Source organism: Carcharodon carcharias, chromosome 8 (assembly GCF_017639515.1).
Source record: "Carcharodon carcharias isolate sCarCar2 chromosome 8, sCarCar2.pri, whole genome shotgun sequence".
In the NCBI taxonomy this organism is placed as follows: Eukaryota; Metazoa; Chordata; class Chondrichthyes; order Lamniformes; family Lamnidae; genus Carcharodon; species Carcharodon carcharias.
The window spans coordinates 35,153,849-35,179,811 of NC_054474.1; the positions used below are offsets into that span (position 1 = coordinate 35,153,849).

General features: G+C 44.9%; 1 protein-coding gene across 1 annotated transcript in view; it reads left to right on the forward strand.

Annotated features, from left to right (window-relative positions):
* Positions 1–25,963, forward strand: part of LOC121280791 — a 137,432-nt gene that overhangs the window by 51,656 nt on the left and 59,813 nt on the right. Inside the window, exons 8-10 of the mRNA XM_041193003.1 lie at positions 653–1,100; positions 12,766–12,880; positions 15,056–15,105. Coding sequence (XP_041048937.1) covers positions 653–1,100; positions 12,766–12,880; positions 15,056–15,105 — 613 coding nt within the window. The remainder of the gene's footprint in view (positions 1–652; positions 1,101–12,765; positions 12,881–15,055; positions 15,106–25,963) is intronic.

A 25,963-nucleotide genomic window follows, 5' to 3' on the forward strand; every position in this document is an offset into this window, starting at 1 on the left:
TGACTCTTCAACAGAACTGTTCTGTTGAAGAGTCATACGGACTCTCAATGTTAACTGTGTTCCTCTTTGCAGATGCTGCCAGACCTGCTGAGTTTTACCAGGTATTTTTATTTTTATTTTTGTTTGGATTTCCAGCATCCGCAGTTTTTTTGCTTTTATCTTGTTGAATGTTCATATATTGACGGGATCTAGAGGGCAAGAGGGTATCTCCTGTTATAGTCAGAGAACTTATTAGCAACATAGGGGATGTATTCTACTGTCAGATATAATACCCACCAGGTTATTATGCATAGAAACTCAGGTTGCAGTACTTCAAAAGCATGGGCTTGCTTGTGGAAATAGTCCTTCATGCTCCATAGATGGCATAATATCTGGAAGCTCTCAATTACAGAATAAGTGTTTTAACCATCACATACAAATGAAGTGATCAAGTTTGTATGATTGTGCAATTTACCTTGGAAGAAGATTTAATTTAAAGCAATGAAGGTAAATTTAATTCAAAGCAGCTCATCTTCAAATTATTAGATTAGTTCATTTTGATAATTGCTTGCAGTTTTTATGTTTTAACATTTTTGTGTGTAAAATGTGGAAATACTTGGAGATTTTGCAACTTGTTGAGGCTGTTAATTATATTATTACCTCTCTATTATAGATTATAGGATGTCTTCTATTGTTAATGCCAGGATGAAGAAGTGGGAGCTCGATTCAACAAAACAGCAGCCCCTTTCCTGTTCTGCCATAGATTATAGAACAAGATCTCAACTAATTGGACCATTGCCCTACAATTCAACAACAAAGGACAACTGCACAATTAAATGGCTACCTTTGTCCGAACCACTCAGCAGTTCTGATAGTGAAAAGCAAAATTGTAACCCTCAACCACAATGTCTACATCCCAACATTTCTCACAGCAGCAAAAGTGATAAAAATTGCTCCATCCCATTATCAGCCAACCTTTGTGATACCCTTGGTTGGAATTGCCAAAATTACAAAGCCCCTCCAAGTGAATGCCAGCCTTCAAAGCCTTCAGAAGTACCCTGCAATTCATTGAAAGCAAAAGATCCTCCATCTCTTTCTTCTACCAAAGCTACTGTTGAAGAGTAAGTTTTGTATCCCTTGTACTAAAGAACTTTTCGAACAATAGGACTTTAGGTATTACAAACTGATTGGGTGACAGAGCAAGCACAGAGAGGTATATCTTCCCACCACTATTTTATATATCTCATAGTCTGAATTTTATGCCCCAACTAGGCATGTTTTTGGTTGTGGTGTTGGGGGGCGGGGCGGGGGGGGGGGGGGCGGTGGGGGGGGTTGGTGGGGCGGGGCGGGGGGGCGTGTGGGGGGGCATGCAAAATATAATGGGTGGCTAACCCACTGCCTTCCCTTCCACCCCCGACATGATTCCCATGAAACAGTAGGCAACGGAAGTCAGCAACCTGCCTGCCATTTTTTAAAAAAATAATTAATAGGCATTTGAGCCAATTGACCCAAATACTATGCTGCCCACACCATAATACAGCTGGCATGGGAAGGCAGGCAAGTGTTACAACTCTGTTTTTTTAAACACAACTGGTTAAAAGGCAGGCAGGAAGGGGGGTGGGGGATCGTGGGGTAAGTTCTTCGAAGGGAGCCCTGTGCATATGGAGGGGGGCAACCTCCAAAAATGACACCTGCCCCAGAGTGCTTCCCCACCTAGCCTCCAAAGCATGTCCCCCACACCCCCTCCCTAGGGTGTCAGGTCCCTTCGTGCCCTAAAAGCCCAGGACTTAGCTTAGTCCAGAATCTATTGCGCTTTTTCCTGGGGCCTACTCACAGTCCCAGTAGTGCCCATTACTGAGTCCGGGCACTGCTGGCATGGCTAGAACTGCCAGCCAATTTGATTTGCCAGCTCTCGAAGCGGGACTTCATTCAAATCTGCTTGTTTAGGTTGCCCCCGGAGCATTATTTTGCTGCAGGGCGGCTTTTTTAAAGTTGTTTGATTTCAAACTGGCTTTTGTAATGGGAGGGGGTGTGGGGGGGTGGGTGTGAGCAATGTGTCGCCGCTTCCCCCCACTTCCCCTGGAAAATTCAGCCCCATAAATTTCTGCACCATAATGGTGGTGTTGGGCAGGTGGGTGTGAGAGAGCGTAAGATTATCATCTGCTGCAGCTACTCAGATAGGTAGCATTTTTAACATTTATAACTGAAGTGTCAACCTTAGCATCGGATGGGGAAGTAGGTAAATGCATTTGAGGAGAGTAAATGTTCCTTCCAGTTAGTGAAAGGGGAAGTAGTGTGTGGATTTGTTGTGATGCTTGACTTTGAATCCTTCTAATTTTTAATGACTTAATTTTGTTGATGGGACAATGCATTTGTCCAGTCCTTGCCCATGTTCATTGACATATAAAAGAACTCAGTTAACTAGAGGGGTTTGACTTAGGAACTGAAAATGGCATGCCTTGTCCATACACATTCCTAAAGTTGAAATAGCTCTAGAGCTTTATAATTTAGTTTCATTATTCTAAAGAACATGGATAAGAATCAATGGTCTTTGAGCTGAGCTGCAAATTTCAACTCTGACCCTACAATGTTCAGTCCAGTGTGCTGTCAATGTGTTATCCTTTTTCCTAGATGTAAACAAGTTCAGTTAAGAGCACCATCAGTGAGATGATTCATTTCCCCTTTAAAGAAACTTAACATGTTAGTCAATTTTCAGATGGAAAAACTGTGGCTGATCATAGTTTCAGCTGCATGTAACAGCATACTTGCTGTTATTATGTATAGAATTGGCTTTGCCAGTCTAGACCAGATTTTGGATCAATAAACTGCCTGGAGTAGGGAAAGCAAGGTCTTTCTGGAAATGGTAAATATGGGAGTGAAGCTGCTCAGTTTGGATATGCTTCAGGGTTCTTTTTTAACTTAAAAGTTCCAAAAAAATCATTATAGTTTTAGTGGTGGACTCCTCATTGTTGCAAGGTTTAGTTGATTTTGAAGGTCACACTTTCCAGCTAAACCAATTCTAAGGAATTTAATTATAGTGGAGGAGGGGTACATGCTGCCACCCCAGATCTCTCAGCTGCTTTGTCATGATATCAGAGGTGAGGAGGATTCAAGATGTCTAGGTAGCTTGGCAGCTGCATTACTGTAGGGCAAGGCAAGAGGGTAGGCCCCATGAATTGCCTCAGCTAGTAGAGGTGTTGAACCCACATTATTGGCGTTATTCTGCACTGCACACTTACCCAACTGAACTAACCTGCCCTCTCCCGGAAAATATTTCAATTGCATATATACATTGGTTTTTGCAGACTTAAAACGTCATGGAGTCAATATATCACAGAAGGAGGCCATTCAGCCCATTATGCCCATGCCACTTTCTGTAGACCAATGAATCAGTCCCATTCCCAAACTCTATCCCTGTAGCCCTGCAAGTTTATCTACCTCAAGTCCCTCCCTGTCCAATTTCCCTTTGAAATTGTTCATTTCCTGCGCTTCCACCATCCTCATAAGCAGTGAGTTTCAGGTCATTACCACCCGCTGCCTAAAAAGGTTTTTCCTCACATGCCTCCTGTATACCTTGCCCAATTTTTGGTTTACTTTCGCTGGTGAACAATTGGTCATGCACAAAGTCTGCCATTTTTAAGGGATGCTTTTTTAAAAAAAAAAAATCCAGGAACAAAATCTAGATCAAGCTTTCAATGATTCAGACTTGATTTGATTCAGTGCAACTGGGAAAGGGCTGGACTTTCTGCCTTGCTGAATTAGTTATTGCTCTTCCAGCGCCATCTGTAAGGATGATGTGTGCTGCTTAGAACTAATGAATAGAAAAAAGGAAAAAATAGAAATTAAAATAAATGTTAAAGTCAGGAAAGGTTGTGGGGAGAATTTTCTGCATGTCGGGCAGGCCGGTGGGGAGCGGGCACGGGCAGGCATGGAGCCACCCGTGCTGCCATTTTAAATGGGCGGGTCAATTAAGGCCCACCCAGCGTGACGCATGGCCGGTAGTGCCCAGCGTTACCTGTGTGGGCAGGGGGAGGAGAGAGAGTCGGGGCTGCCTCAGAGAGATTAAGGACATAGAAAAAGTTTATAAATAATAAAGTTAAAAGTTACTTAGACATGTCCCCTCATGTGACAGTGTCACATGAGCTGGGACATGTTTTTGAATTGTGCAAGAATTAATAATTTTAGAAAACCTTCAGGAAACCTCATCCCGCCTGTGGATGAGGTTTCCTGAAAAATGCAAAGGCCACTTGAGATCTTCACCTGCCCGCCAACCTTAAGATTGGATGGGCAGTGCTGTTAGTTACCTAAATTACTTCCCTAATGGCCATAAGAGGCCTTTGACAGTTCAGCGGGCGCACAGCAGCTTCCGGCGCACAACCACGTCATCTCACATCGTTTTACGCATCAGCGTGTCGGGCCCGCCCCCGCATGCTAACATCAAAATTCTGGCCTATGGTTTGCAATGTGTTGGGCGTTGTGTGAATTTAGTTGTTATTTTGACATTGATTCTACCAATTTCTCAAGGCTAGATCAGGAAGTGGGGTATCTAGGTACACTGTTAAATGCTCTAACCCATATATGGTCCATCACCTGCTTCCAGCCCCAGAACATTGGCTATCCCTGTCCCATCTCTCCACATTGCCATTGAAAACTTAATTTGTGTTTTCACCCCTGAGGCTTTAATTCTCTTACACTCCTATTTGACCTCTTTGCCTCAATCCTCCATAAATTATAATTAGCTGCAGTCTTCATAATTATACATTCTCATCACCCTTCACCTCTCTAAGTTCAATTAGCCACACCTGCCCAATTGAGTTGAAGCAAAAATTCTCTTCTTACTTTCAAATTCCTCCAATGCATTTCCCCACCCTATTTTAGTGATCCCTTCTGCCTTACATCTCTTGAGGCAACTGTTACTGTTCAAATATTGGTCATCCCTTTGTACCAGCATACCTCACTTCACCAATGGTTGCTATTACACTACAATGCTACTGTCCTTTGCACTCCACCTTGACACCTGAGTCCCTTTCAAAAACCTTGTCAAAACTTGTTCCTTTAACCCTCCCTTTCACACTCTCACTCAGTTTAGTCCTCCTTAATGTAGAACACTTTGAAATATCTTCCTGCACACGAGTGTTATAACAACAACCACAGCTTATTTCGTTTTTAGCACCTTTAACATAACTAAACATCCCAAGGCGCTTCACAGGAGCATTGTAAAACAAAGTATGCCGAGTCACATAAAGAGATGTTAGCCCATGTGTTCAAAAGCTTGGTCAAAGAGGTAAGTTTTAAAAAGTGTCTTAAAGGAGGAAAGTGAGACAGACGCGGAGAAGTGTAGCAAGGTTATTCCGGAGCTCGGCGCCTAGGAAACTGAAGGCACAGCCACCAATGTTGGAACAATTAAAATTGAACAAGAAGCCAGTATTAGATGACCACAGATAGCTCAGAGGGTGAAACGGAGTTAATGTTTCGAGTCCAATATGACTCTTTTTCAGAGAAGTGTCATATTGGACTCAAAATGCTAACTCTGTTTCGCTCTGCACAGATGCTGCCAGACCCACTGAGTTTTTCCAGCACACAGGAGTATTTTTATACTGAAGAACCACGTTCGTTACAGATTTAATTTAAAATGACCCAATTCATTTAAGGTCTGCATAACCAAAGGTACTTGAATCAACTGTGACATATGCCCATGTTCTCTAATTACTCTTTTAATGGAAAACCTATTTTTACCCTAGCAAGAACATTAGTTATTAATTTTAAGCTTAATTTTGTAAGTCACACTGCTTGTAGATTATAAACCATTGCTTAAAAACCAACAGGCCTCTGCTACTACACCTCTTCATCTTGTTACTAGAAGGTAAACGACATAAGAATATAAGAGAAAGGATCAGGAGGAGACCACATGGCCTGTAAAGCCTGCTCTGCCATTCAATTTGATCATAACTGATCTTGGGCTTCAGAGATACAAGTCTTTCTAAACATTAACGTTTACAAGGTTCTTGCATTTTTAAAAATATTCCATTTTTCTATTCTTACAACCAAAGTGAATAACCTCACTCTTCCCCATATAATACTCCATCTGCCATCTTGTTGCCCTCCCACTTAACCTGTCCATATCTCTATGCAGATACGTCTCTTTGTGTTCTCCTCCCAGCTTGCATTTCTACCTAGCTTTGTATCATTCGCAAACTTAAATACATCACTCTGTCTCTTTGCATAAATCATTAATATAGATTGCAAATAGCTGAAGCCCCAGCACTGATCTTATTGCACTCCACTAGTCACAGCCAGCCAACTTGAAAATGTCCCTTTAACCCTACTTCTGATTCCTGCCCATTAACTAATCCTCTATCCATGCTAATATATCACCCCCAGTTCCATGAGTTGTTATCTTGCTTATTAACCTTTTGTGTGGCACCTTATTGATTGCCTTTTGGAAATCCAAGTATACCATGGGCAGAATTTTGCCCTTGGCATGTGGGCTTGGCGGGGGTGGGCGGAGGCAGCCAGGAAGCCGACCGCCACCCGCGATTGGCACCACACCACGATTTCACATTGGCGGGCCAATTAAGGCCCGCACAGCGCTGGCTGTGTGAACGGGGAGTAGGAGGGTGATCACGAACTTCGTGCATGCGCGTAAGTGCACGCTACATAATCTCCCTGAGGCACAGAGTTGCCTCAGGGAGATGAAGTGCTGTTTATAAAAAAAAGATAAAGAAAATAAAAACGTCATAAAACATGTCCCCTCATGTGACTCTGTCAAATGAGCTGGGACATATTTTTAACTCAAGTGCAAAATTTTTATTTTATCTTATTTGCTTCAGGAAACCTCATCCCCCACATTCCCTTTTCATCTGCCCGCCAGCCATAAGGTTGGATGGGCAGCATAAATTTGAATGGAATTACCTTTTTAATGGCCTTAACCGGCCTTTTAATTGTCAGCAGGCATGCTGCCAACTCTGGCGTGCGCCTGCCAAACAAAATATCACATGACTGCATGATGACATCTGAGAAATAGTGATCATAATACAATTCAATTCCACATTAAGTTTTAAAATGACATACTCCAATCACAAAAAAGATTCTTAAACTTAAACAGTTACATAGGTACAAGGGGAAAGCTGTCTAAGGTTGATTGGGTAAATAAACTATAAGTTATGATGGTAAATGAACATTGGGAAACATTTAAAGAAGCAATTCAAAATATTCAACAAAAATACATTCCATTAAAAAAATAACTCAGCAAGTGAGATCCATCAGTGGTTGATGAAGGTGATTAAGGATAGTATTAGATTAAGGGAAGGAGCTTAAGTAAGCTTGAGAATTAGCAGTGTTTTAGAAAAAAGCAAAAAGCCAAAAAAGTTGATTAAAAAGGAAGATGATTGAATATGGGAATAAGCTAGCCAGGAATATAAAAGCAGATGGTAAGAGCTTTTACAATTACATAAAAAGGAATAGAGTAGCTAAATGACCCTACGTCATTGTGTGTCATTTTACTTAGGCGAGCCGGGCACGCGCCCACCTGCCAAGTTTAATATTCTACCTCATATCTATTGTTTCCCCTTTATCTACTCTAGTAGTTACATCCCCAAAAATCTCTAATAAATTTATTTAACAGACTTCCCCTTTTGTAAAACCATGTTGCCCTGCTGTATTAATACTATGCTTTTCTAAGTGCATTGTTAAGCCTTTCTCAATTCAAGCACTTTGCCGATAACTGTTGTCAGGTTAACTGGCCTTGAGTTCCCAGTTTTCTTTCTCTCTTCTTTCTTGGATAGCAGTGTTGTATTAGCTAACTTCCAGTCCACTGGGACCATTCAGAAGCTAAAGAATTTTAGAAAATTGTTGCCAGTGCATCCACTTTCTCTGCAGCTACCTCTTTTAGAACACTAGGAAGTAGGACATTAGGTCCTGGAATGTGCAGGATTTAATCCCATGCTCTTCTCCAGTACTTTTTAATCTGCTGAAATTAATTACCTTAATTTCCTCACTCTGATAAACCCCTAGGGTTACCCTCTCTTTATGGAGTGTAACTTGTGTCTCCTATTGTGAAGATAGACACAGAATATTTGTTCAATGACTCTACTATTTCTTCATTCTCCATGATAACTTGTCTTGTCTCTGTTTCTAAGGGACCAACATTTACTTTAGCTACTCTCTTCCCTTTTATGTAATTGTAAAAGCTCTTACAATCTGCTTTTATATTCCTGGCTAGTTTATTCTCATATTCAATCATCTTCCTTTTTAATCAACTTTTTTGGCTTTTTGCTTTTTTCTAAAACACTGCTAATTCTCAAGTTTACTTAAGCTCCTTCTCTTAATCTAATACTATCCTTAATCACCTTCATCAACCACTGATGGATCTCACTTGCTGAGTTATTTTAATGGAATGTATTTTTGTTGAATATTTTGAATTGCTTCTTTAAATGTTTCCCAATGTTTATTTACCATCATAACTTATAGTTTATTTATCCAATCAACCTTAGCCAGCTCTCCCCTTGTACCTATGTAACTATTTAAGTTTAAGATTCTTTTTTAGTTATTGGAGTATGTCATTTTAAAACTTAATGTGGAATTGAATTGTATTATGATCACTATTTCTCAGTGGATCTTTTATTATGAGCTGAATTTTTGCTCTTGACTTAGGAACATAGAGTTGGAAAAATTCCCAGGCCAGAATTTTATATTGGTCGGGAGGGCTCAGCAGGAGTGGGCAGGGGCAGTCATGGAGCCGACCTCTACCCTGATCAGCTCCGCACCGCAATTTCATGCGGGCAGGCCAATTAAGGCCCGCCCAGCATGGATTGTGAGCAGTAGCGCTGAGCACTACCTGTGCAGGCGGGGAGAGGAGGGAGAGACGGGTCCAGTGCTCTTTTGCGCGTGCGCTTTTAAAAATAAAAAAAGGACAGTAAAAATTGAATGAAACATGTTCCCTCATGTAACTGTGTCACACGAGATGGGACATGTTTTTATTTTGAAAATAAAGTTTTGAAAATAAAGTTTTTATATAATCAGTATTAGCTTTTGTAAACCTCATCCCGCTCGTGAATGAGGTTTCCAAAAAAAACGTAAAGGCCGGTTTACGTTGCCTGCCAACTGTTAGGTTGGATGGGCAGCACAAATTTGAGGTTAATTAGCTCCTTAATGGCCTTAATAGGCCTTTAAATTAACAGCGGTTGCGCAGCAGACTCCGGCGCGCACCTGCTGAATATCACGAGGCAGCATGATGACGTTGGGATGCACGCCTGATGATACCACGCATCATTTTAAGTTCTGGCATGTCAGGCGTGCACCCACATGCCAACTGTAAAATTGTGCCCCCAATGCCACAAAACTGACTCAGAGAAAGTGACTGAAATGTTCATATTTTCATTTCGGCTATTGGCAGGTGTTGCCCAGAAAAATTCCGGAGGAAACCAAAGGGGCTGCTAAATGCTGAGACGGGCTGTTTAAAAGGCTGGCCTTGATGCTTTGTGACTTTGGCCTAGTTAGAATAAAACAAAAAACAGCCCTCTAGTCTGCGCCCCTCACAGTCTTCACCACCTATACAGTCCCCATGCCACGTCCATGCTAATTTATGCCACCTCATATTCCCACCCCCATGGCCACTCATGCTCTCCATGCCAACCTATGCATCTCTCGCCACCCATGTGGCCCCTCATACCCCCCATGCCAATCCATGACACCCCACTCATCCCATAAGTCCTTTATAACCCCTATGCCAACATATTGCCAACGTATGCCAACCCATGACACTACCATTCATCCCCATGGCTCTTTATATACCCTCTGCCAACTTAGTGACAACTCATGCTAACTCATGTCCTGCCACCCACCACTTTTTGTCCTTACATCCTCCATGCCAACTCACCCAGTATCACCATGGGCAGACATCAGGAGCCATGGTGAGATGAAATAAAATAAAGTTGTAAGTGTCTTTTGTAGACTTCACTACATTTAAAAGAACACTCATTGATGACATTTAAATTCCTTTAAGTATTTGGAAAAACTCAGCAGGCCTGAAAGCATCTGCGGAGAGAAAGATAGAGTTAAAGTTTCAAATGAAGAAGAGTCATATTGGCTCAAAACATTAATTCTGTCTTTCTCTCCACAGATGCTGTCAGACCTGCTGAGTTTTTCCAGAAGTTTTTTGTTTTTGTTTCAGATTTCCAGCATCCACAGTACTTTGCCTTTATCCTTCAAGTATTTAATCCCTTATGAAAACAAACATTTCCTTCAAGTACTTAATTCCAATAAAAATAAACATTTGTATTCATAGCCCTTCATCAAAATAGCTAATCTCTTCATAACCGCTTGGAACTGCCAATCAAACTATGAACATACAGCAACCCCCCCCCCCCCCACTGTGATAATGATAGGTTGTAGAAAGCAGTTAAGAAACATTAATCCTTAAGTCAACAAGCAGTGAAATAGCAAGCAGCATTTTTTTTACTGCAAGCCAGATATATTTTTTCAAAAAAATTAAAGGGCTTGGGGATTTAAATGATTTGACAGCTTAACAGTTTCAGAGTTTATCCACTTTTTATGCATGTTCATGTCTACTCTTAACAATCTCAATGGGTATCTGACCTCTCCAAAAGGATACCATACCTTTCTAAAGAACTCCATTAGGTTCCAACCTTTTCCTCAAATGTCTAAAACCAACAGGCTTTGGAAATCCTAGTAATGAAAATTGCTTCTGTTTGAAGGCAGCTGCACTTTTACATGCCAAGATCTCTGATCTTATTTACCCTATGCCAATTTTCTGGTGGCTTGTGATTCTGCTTTTTAATTTAGCTCTAGCTTCTAATACTTCCTCAATAGAACCCCTATCTTACTGATGTAATTAATGCCCACATGCACCATGACAACTGGATGCTTCCCCTCCCACTCCAAGTTCCTCGCCAGCCCCTAGGAGATGTCCTTAACCCGAGCACTGGGCAGGCAACATAGCCTTTGAGGCTCACGCTCTCAACTGTACAGAACAGTATCTATCTCCCTAATCATAATGGGCAGGATTTTTCAGTCGACATGCAGGGGCAGGCCCGACACGCTGATATGTAAAATGATGTGCAATGACGTCGGGCGTGCATCTTGATGTCATCGCACAGTCCCACGGTATTTTGTTCGGTGGGCGCTTGCCAGAGTTGACTGCATGCCCGCCAAAATGTAAATGGCTTATTAAAGCCATTAACAAAGTAATTATTGTACTTGCTAAAGCTGCCTATCCAACCTTAAGCAGCCTTCGTGGTTTTTAGGAAACCTCATCCATGGGTGGGATGAGGTTTCCTAAAGTTTTTATTAAATAAATGTTTTTTAGGAAACCTCATTCATGGGTGGGATGAGGTTTCCTAAAGTTTTTATTAAATAAATAAATATGTTTTCATAAAAATAAAAACATGCCCCATCCCATATGGCACAGTCATAGGAGGGGACATGTTTAAATAAATTTTTTAATCATTTATTTAATTATTTTAAGATCCGTTCAATCTCCCTGAGGCAGCTCCATGTCTCAGGGAGATTGAAGCACTCTTACGCGTGCACGTGCGTGAAAGAGTGCTGGCCCCGACTCTCCCTCCTCCCCCTACCTACCTGCTACTGCTCGTGTCTTACGTTGGGTGAGCCTTAATTGGTCTGCCCATGTAAAATGGCGGCGCAGAGCAATTGGCCCCCCGCCCGCTCCTACCCAGCCTGCCTGACATATGAAAAATTCTGCCCAGTATCTCCTACAACTAGATTCCCTTTTATTCCCTCCATTTCTCCTTTACTCCCTCTACTTCCCTTCATAATAGTGCCATGCTCACCCACCCTGCAGTCCCTGCTCTCCTTCACACAAGCTGCAAGAATCTCAAATCTGTTGGACACTTGCAGGGGCTGATGCTTCTCCATTGTTACTTTTTGAGTCCCTCTGTCAGCCTTACTTGCAGTCACTCCCTCCTGTTCCTAACCACAGACTGAATCAGAAGGACCTAGCTTCAGGGGTGTAACTGCCTCCTGCAACAAGCTCATGTAACTCTCCCCCTCCCTAATTCATCAGAGCCTCTGCAGATCGGACTCCAGCTCATCAACTCTGAGCCAAAGTTCCTTGAGCTGCAGACACCTAGAAACATAGCAAATAGGAGCAGGAGTAGGTCACTCAGCCTTTCGAGCCAGCTGCACTATTCAATTTGATCATGGCTGACCCTCTATCTCAATGCCATACACTTGTTGCAGATATCCTTGCTGTGGATCATGCTGATGTTCACCAGCTCCCATTGCTACTTCACCTACCCTACCATATTTATTGTGTTTTTTTTAACCAATTACTTTTTAAATTTAGAAACATCATTTAGCCATTATCCATAGTTATATTAAATAGTTTAACTATAAATATAAAATAGTTAAGCTATAAATTTAATGCAATACTTATATCTCGCCAGTACTGGTTTAAACTACTGCCTCCATTTAGAGGAATAAGATCTTAAAACTTCACCAACCAATCCCCTGCCTGTTCACCTAATTAATAGTTTCCATTAGGCTGGAAAATAAGATATTTTCCTGCTTTTGGGAAAGACCTAGGCTCCATGAAGTATCTCATATTGCTTTTTCCTCTAGTCTAACCAAGAATGGCAACTTGCCCTGTAGTAAATCATTGTCACAGACCATACTGTGTTGGGTTGTCTAGGTGCGCACCACTTTGCAATCATTGTAGTGTACTGACAACAACAATGCAAAACATGCTTCAAAGCTGAAAATGAAATCTGCAAAATCTATTGCTAATATCTGAATATTTTTCATCAGAAGCAACTGGTTATGTCCGAACGACAAAACTGAGGCCTGCAGCTATCGAGTTAAACCAAAGAGTGCATTTGATTGTGAGCCTGGAGGGTCATCAGTTTTAGATCATGACTATCCAGTAAGTGCTGCTATGATAGTCTGTATAAATACTTGTCAGTTGTAAAGAAGCAAATAATATAGACAGCAATAGATACTTGGGAGCAATCCCAGGAGAGGCTCAGGTGGTTAATATCAAAAATAATGGATACCTGGAAACAATTACAAGGCTGTAATCTATTCAAAGGGTTTTGGTAATTTGAATAATAGATACCTGAGAATGAGTAATAGCAGAAATATAATGGAGTATTTTTGATTGGAAGCCATATTTATTTCTATTACTAACTGCTACTTTGAGAATTTCAATTACATGATGATTACTTGTTCATATTGTTACAAACTTGCTCCTGGACTTTTAATGGAGAAGGTAGTACAAATCCTATGGTATCTTAGGGGTGAAACTGGCAGAAGGAAAATTGTTGCTTGGCAGTAGTACAGAACTTGAGCATCTCTGAAAAAAAGGATATTCTGTTAAAGATTTTCATCCTGTGCTCATCAGAACAGACGCATTAATGCCAAATTTCAAAGTGAACAACAATTTATACTGCATGAGAAAAGGGGTGCTGATTAGTTGGCAAGTTAGAACTAATTGGTTGAGACGTTGCCATAGAAGTGCAATGGGGAGTTATTGAAACTCATACTATTGTTTTAAAAAAGGTGCAGTGTCTGGCCATACTCCTTTTGTCTGCAAAGGACAAATCCTGTATATGAATATAAGTAGCTTCCATCAAGCATAAGTGAGCTACGTTGCGAGCCTGCCTGATAATCTTAAATTGGTTGTTAGTGTAATTCTTAGCACACTCGAGATTGTTCAGCATGTGCTGTTCAATCGTGGAATGACATCAAATGTTAGACAGTATGTTCTGAGTTTTACAAGCGTGAGTTGGATGAATATGGCCAGTTATCTGCCTATTGTGAATAGCTGAAGGGACATTCTATTTGATTTGCTAGTTATTGGGATGTACTTACCTAGGAATCTGGCATTGCACTGGCACTGAAATTCATATACCACATGACTCATTTGTATGAAAGGTAGAATGTCTTTTTGACTTGATGGCAGCATCTTATTAGTGGAAAACACCACTCATGTTGCCAAGGCATAGCAGCAGCATGAAATGGGTAGCTTAACCTGTTGCTCAAAGTTTTGAGATACTTTTCGCTTCCAGGTTAATTTTCGGTTGACTGGACACATTTCAGGTCCAAAATTGACAGTCTTAGGCCCATTCATATTTGAACCTGCAGCTGCATGTAAGAATTTTCTTACACACCTTAATGTGCTACATCCTGTGCTCAAATTCACTTTGAAATGGAGTAGTCTAACGAGCTTCCTTTCCTCGATGTGATAGTTGAGAAATTCACTAATGGGAACTTTCAGAAAAGTGCCCAGTCTACCTCAAATTAACCAAGAAAGGATAAAGTATCTAGTCGTTTGGTAGTACAGAACTTAAATATTACTGAGAAAAGACACATGATGTCAAAACTTTTCATTTTGCACTCATCAGAACAGAATTGCAAGAATACCAATTATGAATGGAACAACAATTTATACAGCATGAACAGAGAGTGCTAATTGGTTGAAAGGTGGACTCTGATTGGTAGAGGCATTGCCATGGAGAATGCACCAGGGAGCAGAGAGCTGCCAAGCTTTTGTTTAAATTCAAACCAGGCAGATCAACTCTGATTGGTCAAGGCATTACCCTGGGAAATGAACCGGGGAATGGCTGTCCCCCAAGCTTTTGTTTAAGCTTTAGTCCCCCAAGCCTTTTGTTTTCGTCTAAGCTTGGTACAATCCCAATTTAATGTATATATCAGTATACACGTGCTTTTCTGTGATGAGCTGAAATGAGTCACTCTGCACAAGGCCAGAGAAAAACCTGGAGACTAAGGCAATCACTTCCTCCTCAGAAGTACAGGCATCCTGCTCAGGAATAGGATCAATAGATGCACATTAAATTGTGCACAACATTTTGGTGCCAGCTAGTGCTAGCTCTTTCAGGAAATAGAACTGCTTCAAAACACTCCAGTACAGCATTGAGTGCATTCAAATGTTATTAGTTTTAAAAAAGTGCTTCTTGAAGTTGCCAATGCAGAAGAGTTCTAGGATATTTAAAGGGCTTAAGAGTGCCATCTTTTACCCCACAAAGCAGCAGTATGCTGCTCTGTATTGTCATTAATCCTGTGTTTATTCTGGTTTCAGACACCAGTACAAAGCACCATTTCAGAGCCTGCACTTCTTTATAAAACTAGGTATGTACTTGCTTATTCATTTATGCACACATGACTTTTGCATTCAATTTTACAGCACTCTACAAAATAGTAGCCAATAATTTTTTAGAATTATAGACTGTTAGGTGTATACCTTAGTAAGTGTAATCTTGGTTCCGGATTGTGGGTGGAGGGTTAACATCAAAGCCCTAGATCTAAAGATCTTGGATATAAGGAAAGACTTGGGGAACTTGACTTCTTCAGTTGGAAAAGGAATTGTCTCTTGGTTCCCACAAAGTTATACAAAATAGCAAATGGTATGGAAAGGGTAAATCTGCAACAGTATTTTAGATTAAATAGTGGGAGAAGAACAAAAGGGTACAAGATTGAAAGTAGTAAAAGGTAATTTTAGAACTGACAACAAGAAGCTCTTCATTCAGCGAATGATCAATGTTTGGGATAGACTTTCAGTTCCTGATGGAGGAAAAACTCTGGATTCATTTAAGACCCAATTAGATCTGATGATAGAGGTACTTTAGGGTGCATCTGTATGGGTGAACTAATATTGACCAAATTGTATTCTTCATCCATTAATATCTTGAAATCTTGTGAATCAAGGCCAGCCCAGGGAAGCCAAATACACTCCTCCATGGTTAATTGGAAAGCGCTGATAATTTTCACCTTCAGCAAATAGGCAGTAATTTGCCAGAGTGGACTCACCATCCTTCTGTAGAACAGGCATATATGTCACCTAATTGTGTGTTCTGAGACAATTCCTTTCCTGATTGAAGAGGTCAAGTGCCCTTAGTTTTTCTTAACATCTAAGACCCTTATATCTAGAGTTTCAATTTTAATCCCCCATCCGACAGGTGGGAGCAGGTTGGTGGGTGGAGTTAAAATAGCAGAAATGAGTAATCCGACCCATTTCAGACTGTCGTAATATTTACAACACCAGTCCAGGCACTGGACTAGGCAGGTGGCAAAATTCAAGTCTGATGATTTTATCAACATACGACTTATCTTAGCCTCACCATAAGTGTAGTTCTGCACTTGTCTGCGGCCTGGGAGGAGAAACAAAGCTGGAGGATCCAACTAACTAAAGGAGGCAAAGGTACATTTTACAACTTTACCTGTTTTAAGTTCCTTGTGGACCCAGGGAGCAGGAGTGCTCCTGCCATAGATCCCGCATCACTGTGCCCTCCCATGCCTCACAAGGAAAGCCTACCCAGCCCTGGCAACGCTGATCTCTCAGACTTGTATCCCTCCATCCCAATTGTGCCATGTTGTCTCAGACTCCCCTCACCACCTTCTCATCCTCAGATCACTGAACCAATCTCTCAGACTGCTCCCTGCACTCCTGATCACAGCCCCCATGTCTTAGACTCCTCCCTCTCTCTCCATCCATCCCCCATCAAAGCCTGATCCCTCAGGCCTACTCCCTGAATCCATACAGACTGCCAACTAGTCTCCATTCCCATGGCCACTGGCTAAAGCCTCCTGCCACTGGCTGTCATGTGGGAGTCTGCAGTGATTTACTAAAATGAAAGCCCTGCCATTATGTTCAGCTGGGATTCCATGTTGCAGTGCTTGCCAGGTTCTCCACCGATTACCAAAATCCCTCGCATCCTCCCCACCCCTCTGTTAATGTCGAGGTGCAAGTAGCTATCACGTTGCTCTTGCACTGTCTTGACAGTGTTTTCCTTATGGCTTGACGACAGAATTGGATGCAGTAGTCAAACTGTGGTCTGACCAGAGCATTGTACAGATTGACCATGAGGGCCTCTGACTTATATTCAACTATTTTGATTCTCTAGTTCAACATTCTATTTAATTTTTTTGATTCCTGCTGTGTTTCAACCCTTTATGGTTGAGAAACGCAGATTCCTGGGCCTGAATTTCACGCTTGACGCGCGCATCAAGTCTGTGGCAACAGAAGCGGATGTGGAATCCCCTCCTGGCTGCGGTTGCGTTGCAAACGCGATTTCACACGGGATGGCCAGTTAAGGTCCGCCCTGTGTGAAATGCGTCTTCTGAATGGTCAGGAAAAGCCGGGTGGGGGTGGGGCCTGTTGGGCACTGGGTCCAATGGCGACCCGGTAGGTGCTTTAAAACCGGCAAAGGCAGCTCCCTGAAGGCTGCCAGGGTAGAGTCTTTAGAGTCAGTCCGGAGATTGGAACAATGGCCTCAGCAGTGGCTGGAAACATCGGGTAAGGAAGGCAAGCCAGGTGAGCACTTGGACCCCGTTTCTTGGATGAGTGCCTTGCGGTCCTTGTGGAGGAGGTCGGTGTCAGGCGGGACACCTTCGTACCCAGGGATGGCAGGAGGAGGCCGCCAGGCCTGACCAAAAAAACCTGGGAGGAGGTTAGCGGCCAGAACGTTGTGTGGCAAACATGGGTGCAGTGCCACAAAAGGCTCAATGACCTGCTGCGCTTGGCAAAAGTGAGCACCAAGTTGGCATGTATCAGTGTGGAGAAGTGTTAAGGTGTGGCTGTGCCCCCATGGTGCTCAGGGGTGTTAGAGTCTGAGTGCCAACTGTCAATGATGCCAGAGCTGACCAAGGGGTGAGCCCTGAGTGTTTGGACAGAGTGCCTTGCAGTCGAGGGCCATGACTCGAATGTGCCCAGCAAGGTGTTCCTCAGTGGGGTTGGCCAGACTGCAATGGCGCCGCAGGTTGAGAGTGGACTAATCCATGCTCCCCTGCCCTTTCAGGAGAAGACGAGCCACAACACCATCGAGAGATCAAGGATAGGTGGAGGCCCCCCAAATCTCTTAACTTTGATGAGGTACAAGGTGGATGCCTTGGAGCTGGAGAGCCACCATTCACCTCAGTGAGAGGCAGGGGTCTCTGCCGAAGGTAAGAGTGAAGTACACGGGTGTGAGTGTGTCGGATTGTGCAAACATTTTTGTGTTGTCTCATCATTGATGGGAGCCTCAAACCTGGAGTCCCCATTGATCATTGAAAGATGATGGCACCATGATCCAGATCCGCAATGTCTTACCAGGCCGCCTGGCATGCCCAGTGACAGTGTGATTACTTAAACTAATGACATATCGTTTTTCTCCCATAGATTCTCCAGTTTGCACTTGAACGCAGGACCCGAAGAGCCGCCCTTGACACCAGACGACCACAGGGTTTTATATGCACCTGGATCACACCCCCTCTCTAAACCAGGCACCAGCGCAGATACCAGCACCTCGGTGGGCATTAGATCATCAGCTAGAGTGTTGGTGCACAGCGGTGAGGGCACTTAACACTCGCTTGAGGAGCAGGCGGAGACAGAGAGTGTCCAGGGCGCCAGCAGTCGGAGGACTGCTGGAGACCAGGACCATGCTGAACCAAAGGTAGATGATGAGCCTCTAGAGTCGTCCACAGATGCTGGATGTGCAGGAGGATCTGGTGGAGACCTATAAGGGCATGTGTGCCATGGTCTCAGTTGTGGAGGAGTCCATGTGGAGCATCAGCACTGCGTTGACCCTCATGACTGAATGCATTTCCTCCTCCATTGAGTGAGTGATGACTCTCATGAAGAGGCTTCCCCAGAGACAGAATCAGGTATTCTTGGGGATGCGCTCGGACCTGCAAGCCCTCAAACAGGCAATGACCTCAGTTGGTCACTGTCAGTGTAGGAGATGGATGAGGCATCCAGTATCCCAGCTAGGTGCCCATCCATCAATAGCGAGGCTAGCAGGGAAGTCTAGAGCGACCTCACGTTGGCACACAACCTGCTTGTTATCTCTTTGGGCTCCTTTCAGGGCACTCTGGATGATGGCAGCAGCTCCTCCGCCTCTCTGCCAGTGAGCATGGCATCTGATGAGGCTGCGATGAATGGAGATATGCCAGTCGTGGCACTGGCCATTCCCTCCCAGGTGGGACCAGCACAGACTCCACTGGCCAGAGGACAACCACCAAGGTCATCAAGGCCAACAAGACAGCAAAGTCAGCAGGCTGTCTCCAATGCCGGTGCCAGCGAGGCAGGAGGGCCACAAGACGCTGCACATGGAAACGTAAGTTTAAGACACCATGAGCAATGTGCCCTAGGGGAGGAATGGTTCGCCAGGCTATAATGGCACTGCAGGTAGACAGTGGACAAATCAATGCTCCTCTCTCCTTTCATGAGAAGAGAAACCACAATGCAATGAAAGAACTAAGACAGGTGGAGGCCCCCCAAACCTCCTCATTCTGACGAGGTATGGGATGGGTGCTTTGGAGCTGGAGTGTCACCATCCACCTCAGTCAGCCGGTCGTGGAGAGGCAGGGGTCTCTGACGAAGCTAAGAGTGCAGTGCACAGAGGTGAGAGTGTCGGATTGTGCAAACATTCTTATGTAGTCGCAGCATTAATGGGAGCCTCAAACCTGGAGTCTCCAATGATCATTGAAAGACGATGGCACCATGTGCAGGTCTCCCTTGTGCCACCAGGATGCCTGGCATGCACAGTGACATTGTGATGACTTAAACTAATGACATGTCATTCTCTCCTAGAATTGCCAGCTCGTCCAGGAACGTAGGGCCCTGAAGTTCCACCCTTGACACCAAAGGACCACAGGGCTTTAGATGCACCTACGTTACACCCCCTCTCTGAACCAGGCACCAGTGCAGGTACCAACTCCTCGGTGGGCATTAGATCGTCGGCTAGAATGTTGGGGCATAACGGTGCAGGCGCTTCACAAACGCTAGAGGAGCAGGCGGAGGCAGAGAGCGCCCAGGGTGCCGGCAGTCTGAGGACAGCTGGAGACCAAAACCATGCTGAACCAAAGGTAGATGATGAGCCTCTGGAGTCATCTGTTAGGCAGCTGATGCTGGATGTTCAGCAGGATGTGGGGGAGACTCTGGCGGCGATTCCTGAGGGTATGCGTGCCATGGTCTGTGTTGAGGAGGAGTCCATATGGAGCATTAGCACTGCGTTGACCCTCATTGCTGAGCGCACTGCCTCCTCCATTGAGAGGGTGGTGACTTTCATGAAGAGGCAACTCCAGGGACAGAATCAGGGGTTCCTGGGGTTGCGCTCGGACTTGCAAGCCCTCACATAGGCAATGACCTCAGTTGGTCAGTGCCAATGCGGAGATGGATTGCCCAATATTCCAGCTAGGTGCCCGACCATCAATGATGAGCAGGGAGGTCCAGAGCAACCTCACTTTGGTGCACGATCTGCCTGTCATCTCTGTGGGCTCCTCTCTGGGCACTCTGGATGACGGCAACAGCTCCTCCGCACCTCTGCCAGTGATCATGGCATCCGATGAGGTTGCGATGACTGGAGAGGTACCAGCGTGGCACTGCCATTCCCTCCCAGGCAGGGCCGTACAGGCTCCACTGGCCAGAGGACGACTGCCAAAGTCATCAAGGTCAACAGGACAGCACAGTAAGCAGTCTGCCTCCAATGCTGCTGCCAGCAAAGGGAGGGGAGCATGGAACAAGACATGGCACTCGCAAGTGTAAGTTTAAGGCACCATGAGCACAAGAGGGACTGTTCGCGGGTGATCTTCTGTTCTGCCATGTTTTGATAATATGTCTATTTGTATGACCATATATAGCTATGTTCATCTGATGTGAGTGCTAACATGATATAAATTTTGCTTTTGTCTTAATGACCTGAGTATTCTTCACTTGTTTTGTGGGTGCAGGGCACACCAATATCTAATGCTGGATGTGAGTGACTCTAAACTTTATTGCACAGGCACTGAGTGGACTTTGGGTTCAAAGGAAAGGGTCATTTCAAACATCTGCGATGGAGATGGCACCCCTGGCATGAGGTGGAAGCAGATCTTTGGCAGCCTAGCTGAAGGAGTGTTGGATCAAGGTGTCCCTGATGTCCCTGTCTCCCTAGAGGTTACCAAGGTCTGCCTCCACGCCCTCAGCATTCTCCTCACTGGGCTCCTCTTCTGACTCATCACTGGATTCATCCACTGTGGCCTGTGGAGCTGCCTCAAGATCCACTTCCTCCAGTGTGACCCCCCATGCCAGTGCCGAATTGTAGAGAGTGCAGCATGCAATCACTAGCAGTGACACCTGCTCTGGGGGGGTATTGTAGTGCTGTCCCTGAATGGTCCAGGCACCAGAAGCACATCTTCAGAAGACCTATGGTCCTCTCTGTTATTGCCCTTGTAGATGCATGACTTCTATTATAACACTGCTCTGCCTCTGCTCTTGGGTGGTGGAGAGGTGTCATAAGCCACCTTTTCAACGGATAGCCCTTGTCACCCAGCAGCCATCCATCCAGTCGGGCCGGAGCACTGGATAGCGTTGGCACTTGAGAGCGCCTGAGGGTTAAGCATCATGGAAGCTGGCAGGGTACCTTGCACAGATTTGCAGAATCTGTCTTGTGGTCACAAATTATCTGTAAGTTCAAAGGGTACAAACCCTTCTTGTTGAAAAAGGCAACTGGCTGACTCGCTGGCACCTTGATGGCTATATGTATGCAGTTGATTGCACCCCGGATCTGGGGGCACCCAGCAATCGGTGCCAACACTCTGGCTCGCTCAGCCTGGCTGGCCTCATCCATTCAGAAATGAATAAATGTCATTACCCGCCTGAACGGAGCATCAGTCACCAGCCTGACGCAACTGTGGACAGCTGATTGGGGCACTCCACAAAGATCCCCCACAGACCCCTGGAAAGAGCCGGAGGCATAGCAGTTGAGGGCAGCTGTGACCTACAGAGCCACTGGCATGGGGTGTCCACCCACACAGTTGGAGGTGATCTCAGGCCCAATCATCTGACAAATGGAGGTCACAGTCTCCCTGGAGAGGCAGAGCCTCATTCAGCATTGCACCTCGGACATGTCGATGTAGCTGTATCACTGCCTGTAAACCCTGGGAGCAGGATAGTGGCGTCTTCTGTGGCCCCTCGCGCCTTGGACTACCTGCTGGCCCTGCGCCTCTCTTCCCACAGGTCGCACCCCTGGAAGCTGCAAGGGAACACCTGGGCCAGGATTTTCACCTTGTCGGACGGGTGTGGTGGGAGGACTCGGGAGCAGTCGCAATGTCAACCTCTGTCCGCGATCGGACCCTGACATCGATTTCACGCAGGCTGGCCAATTAATGCCAGTCAGCATGAAACCTGTGCTGTAGCACTCAGCGCTGCCAGGGTGGGGGCAGGAAGAGAGCGAGTGATGAAAGATTTATAAACTCAAAAATTAAAAGCTTAATGATGTTAAAAACCATGCCCCCTCATGTGACTCTGTCACATCAGCAGGGGCATGTTATGAATGAAATTCAAAAATTTTAATTTAATTTTTATTTGCTGTTGGAAACTTCGTCCCACCCGTAGATGAAGTTTCCTAAAAAAAACCCAAAGGCCGCTTGGTATTTTCGCCTGCCCGCCAACTGTAAGGTCGGGCAGGCAGCATAATGTTTCATTTAATTATTACTTTAATGGCCTTAATAGGCCTGTTAATTGTTGGCGGGTGCGCTGCCGACTCCATGCATGTGGCCGCTGATCAAAATATCGCGCCAGTGTGCGATGACGTCGCGAAGCTCACCCGACATCATCACACATCATTTTACACTTGTTCAGGTTGGGCACGCGCCCGCCTGACGAGTGCAATACTCTGCCCCAGGCTTCTCTTACTTCTGTCCCTCGCTTCCTCCTCAGAGGAGGTGTCTCCAGCGGAGAGCACAATCCCCATTACCAGGGTAACAGAAGGCTGTCTGATACCTCGAAGGGTCCACACGGTTACTATTCTCCAGGAGTCTTGGAGACACCAATGGGTCCTGAAATGAAGCCTAGAAATACTAAGACTGAAGCTCAGAACAGAGATGAAGCTGTCAAGTTCAAATAAGCAATGCAGCAAACTATCTCCTAAACTCCCCACTACTCACAATGGCAATGCTGCTAACCCTTTTTTATCCCGCCCTTGGATGAGGTTTTGTTAAAAGTGGGCTGCCCACCTGCCCGTTTTGCCCGTGCGATGAGTGCAAAATCGCACGGGCGACGTAAAATCGCAAGCAATTGCATTTTTAATGGCCTCAAGTGGCCATTTAATTGTTGGCGGGCATGGCTCTGACACCCACGCGTGCCTGCCGACCTGAAGATTGCTCGGGATGTCAGGACGCTTGCCTGACATCATCTCGTGCTATTTCATTTCCGTTTGGGTCGGGCATAAAATTCTGCCCTTAGGTTTCTTTCCAATTAGCAGTTTCAAAACAATTCATGGAGTATGCATGTTTTTTTTTCAATTAGTGTTTTTCACTTGTTTGCATTCCATCTAATCTGCTTTCTATCTGTCCAAGTATTTGCTCTGTCCAACTCTTTCTTTAATTTTAAAACTAGCCAGGAAGGGAAGAACAGTAAAAACTGGGAAATATGAGAAACGGTCTGAACTGGCCTTGTAAACCTTAAAATAGAACACCAATAAAACTGGGAAATGAGTACTGGTCCAAACTGTTTTTTCCTTCTCAGCTGCTTCCTGCAATTTCATTGCCCTACCCAGTTTGGTACAATCAGAAAACGTTGACCGTTTTGCATTGTACTCCTAAGTTTAGATCACTGTGCCCTAGGGCACCACACTCAGTGCTTTCACCCCACCTCCCTCTGACCTAACTTCCATAAGGTTGTTGCTTTCCATCCTTTCAACCTGTTCCGCATTAATTCCCAAGATTTATTTGAGGTATTTCAGGGGCGGCAGGGAGACAGCATGTCAGTGACTGGGAAACTGGGAGACACTGGGAAGGTAGGAACTCATTAAAATTCTTTGACTCCATTTCCCACCTGGCCAGATTGAAAGCTGGCCGGCTGTTGGCCGAGAAAGGCTGAGTTCATTCCCAAAGATCCAGCAGTGTTTTGATGGAGGGCTGGGGCTGTGGGAGGTGGAGGCTGGGTGCACGGTAGCAAGGGAGGGAGAGAGAGCTGGAGAAGGATCAGTGCTGGGGGAAGAAAAATATTATGGCGGTGGAGGGATCATGGGGGTGGAGAGACTGCAGCAGTGGTCTAGAAATCACTGGGAGTTTGGGCTGATAGGAGGAGGGGTGACCATGTGGAGATTGCCAGAGGGGAGGGGTCACGGCAGTTTTTCTTGAGGGAAGCACTCTTGCTCCTCCAGGCCCACAAACAAGGTTGGAAAAGTACTGACCTGCTGGATTTGGCAGCTCCCACACTTCAGCTGTCAGATTCCTCAAGCCCAGGGAAACCTGCCCCACAGCCATTAAAATTAAATCGCTGCCACTATCACATGGAAGGAACCTCAATAACATAATAAAATCACTGACCTGCTCTCTGAGCAGGTTACTCAAATGCCCTTAAACCTTCATGGTTAAACCAGAAGTAGGTACATTCAAAGTAAAGACAGAAAACGCTGGAAAAACTCAACAGGTCTCGCAACATCTGTGGAGAGAGAAACAGACTTAATGGCCCTTAACTTTAGAGCTCCCCAGCATCGGATTTGGGGGGTAGCCCAACGATGCGCTGGGGAATCTTTCTGGGAAGTTCCCAGGTAAAGGTTTGTGTGGCAATTGCCCAAAAGTGCACACTTCCTGTGGACAAATACTCTGTGCTGGCATCCATCCGAAAATGTGGTTTACATTGCAAACTTCAGATGGTTCCCCCAGAGTTATACCAATACCAATAGTTACCCAGAAAAAGTTAGAGGAATTAAAACCTCTTCTAACTTCTGAGTAACTATTGTAAGGACCTAGAACAACCCTGCTGGACTCCCCTCAACACCCCCAGTCCCCCTCCCACCCCTCCCACCCCCCCCTACAACCTTGGACACGTTCCACCCCTGGACCTCTGACACCCCCGACCTAACGATCCCCAACTTCTGACATCCCCCCACCCAACGCCCGGCCCTTGGACACCGACCCCACCAACCTCCGACTTCCCGATCACCCACAACCTCCCGGACATACAACTGACCTCTGCCCCTGACCTCGGACACCACCCACCCACTCCCCCCAGACTTACGACTTCCCCTCTGACCACCTCGCCCCGACATCGGATCCTTCCATGAAACCCCCAGACCTTCAACCACCCCAGAATCCCAGAATCTCAGACCCTTCCACCCCACAACCCCTCCCCCCTAGACCTCCAAACCGCCCCCATGCCCTCCCTCAGACCCCAGCCCATGACCACACCTGACCTCCACCCTTGATCTTGGACTCCACACACCTACCTCCACCGCTCCCCCTGCACCTTGGACCCCCCACCGCCCACCGGACCTCCAACCCACACCTCCCCCACCTCCCCCCACCTCAGCCTGGTGGAACTCACTTAGGAGGAACAAAAGGCTTTTGCAGAATCTGATGATGTAGAATATTTAGCTGTGTATTGTACTTGGGGTCAGGACTTATGCCTATTCTTGCTACAGTACAGGGTGCCTGAGTTTTGATGCATTCAGGTCACTCAAATAAAAGGCCACAGGCTTACACTGATTCCCAAAAACCTTTAAGTTCCATGGGCACTGGTTACATTCTTGCAGCTGGCCCTGGTCAGTTCAAAGAGAATTATCAAAGAGTACTGTGTAATCATTCATGAATAAAAAACATAGTTTTCAGTAACAACTCCATGGTATTTTTAACATAATTTCAATTTGTTTGACCTTTTATCATTTTAAACAGGGTGTGCTGATGTAGGGAAGTGGGGGAGATATGAAAGAGTTATTAAATCTTGTGTGTGAGAAGTGAATTCATATCAGCAGCGATATGGCCATTAACCTAAAGTGCTTTTCAATCATATCAGTTGGTTTTCCTGCAACCCCCCCTTATTTGCTGAATTAAGACATTCCGATGTTTTTTCTGAAAATCAGCAAGTTCCGAAATCAGGCACGGACTCAATCCCAAGGTTGCCAGATTTGAGGTACTCTACCTGCATTTGCATAGTTATAAATATGCCTCTTATTTATTCCTTGTAATTAATTCCATTATGTTACATGGAATGAAGATGAGACTGTTCATTGTCTGTGTTTGCTTT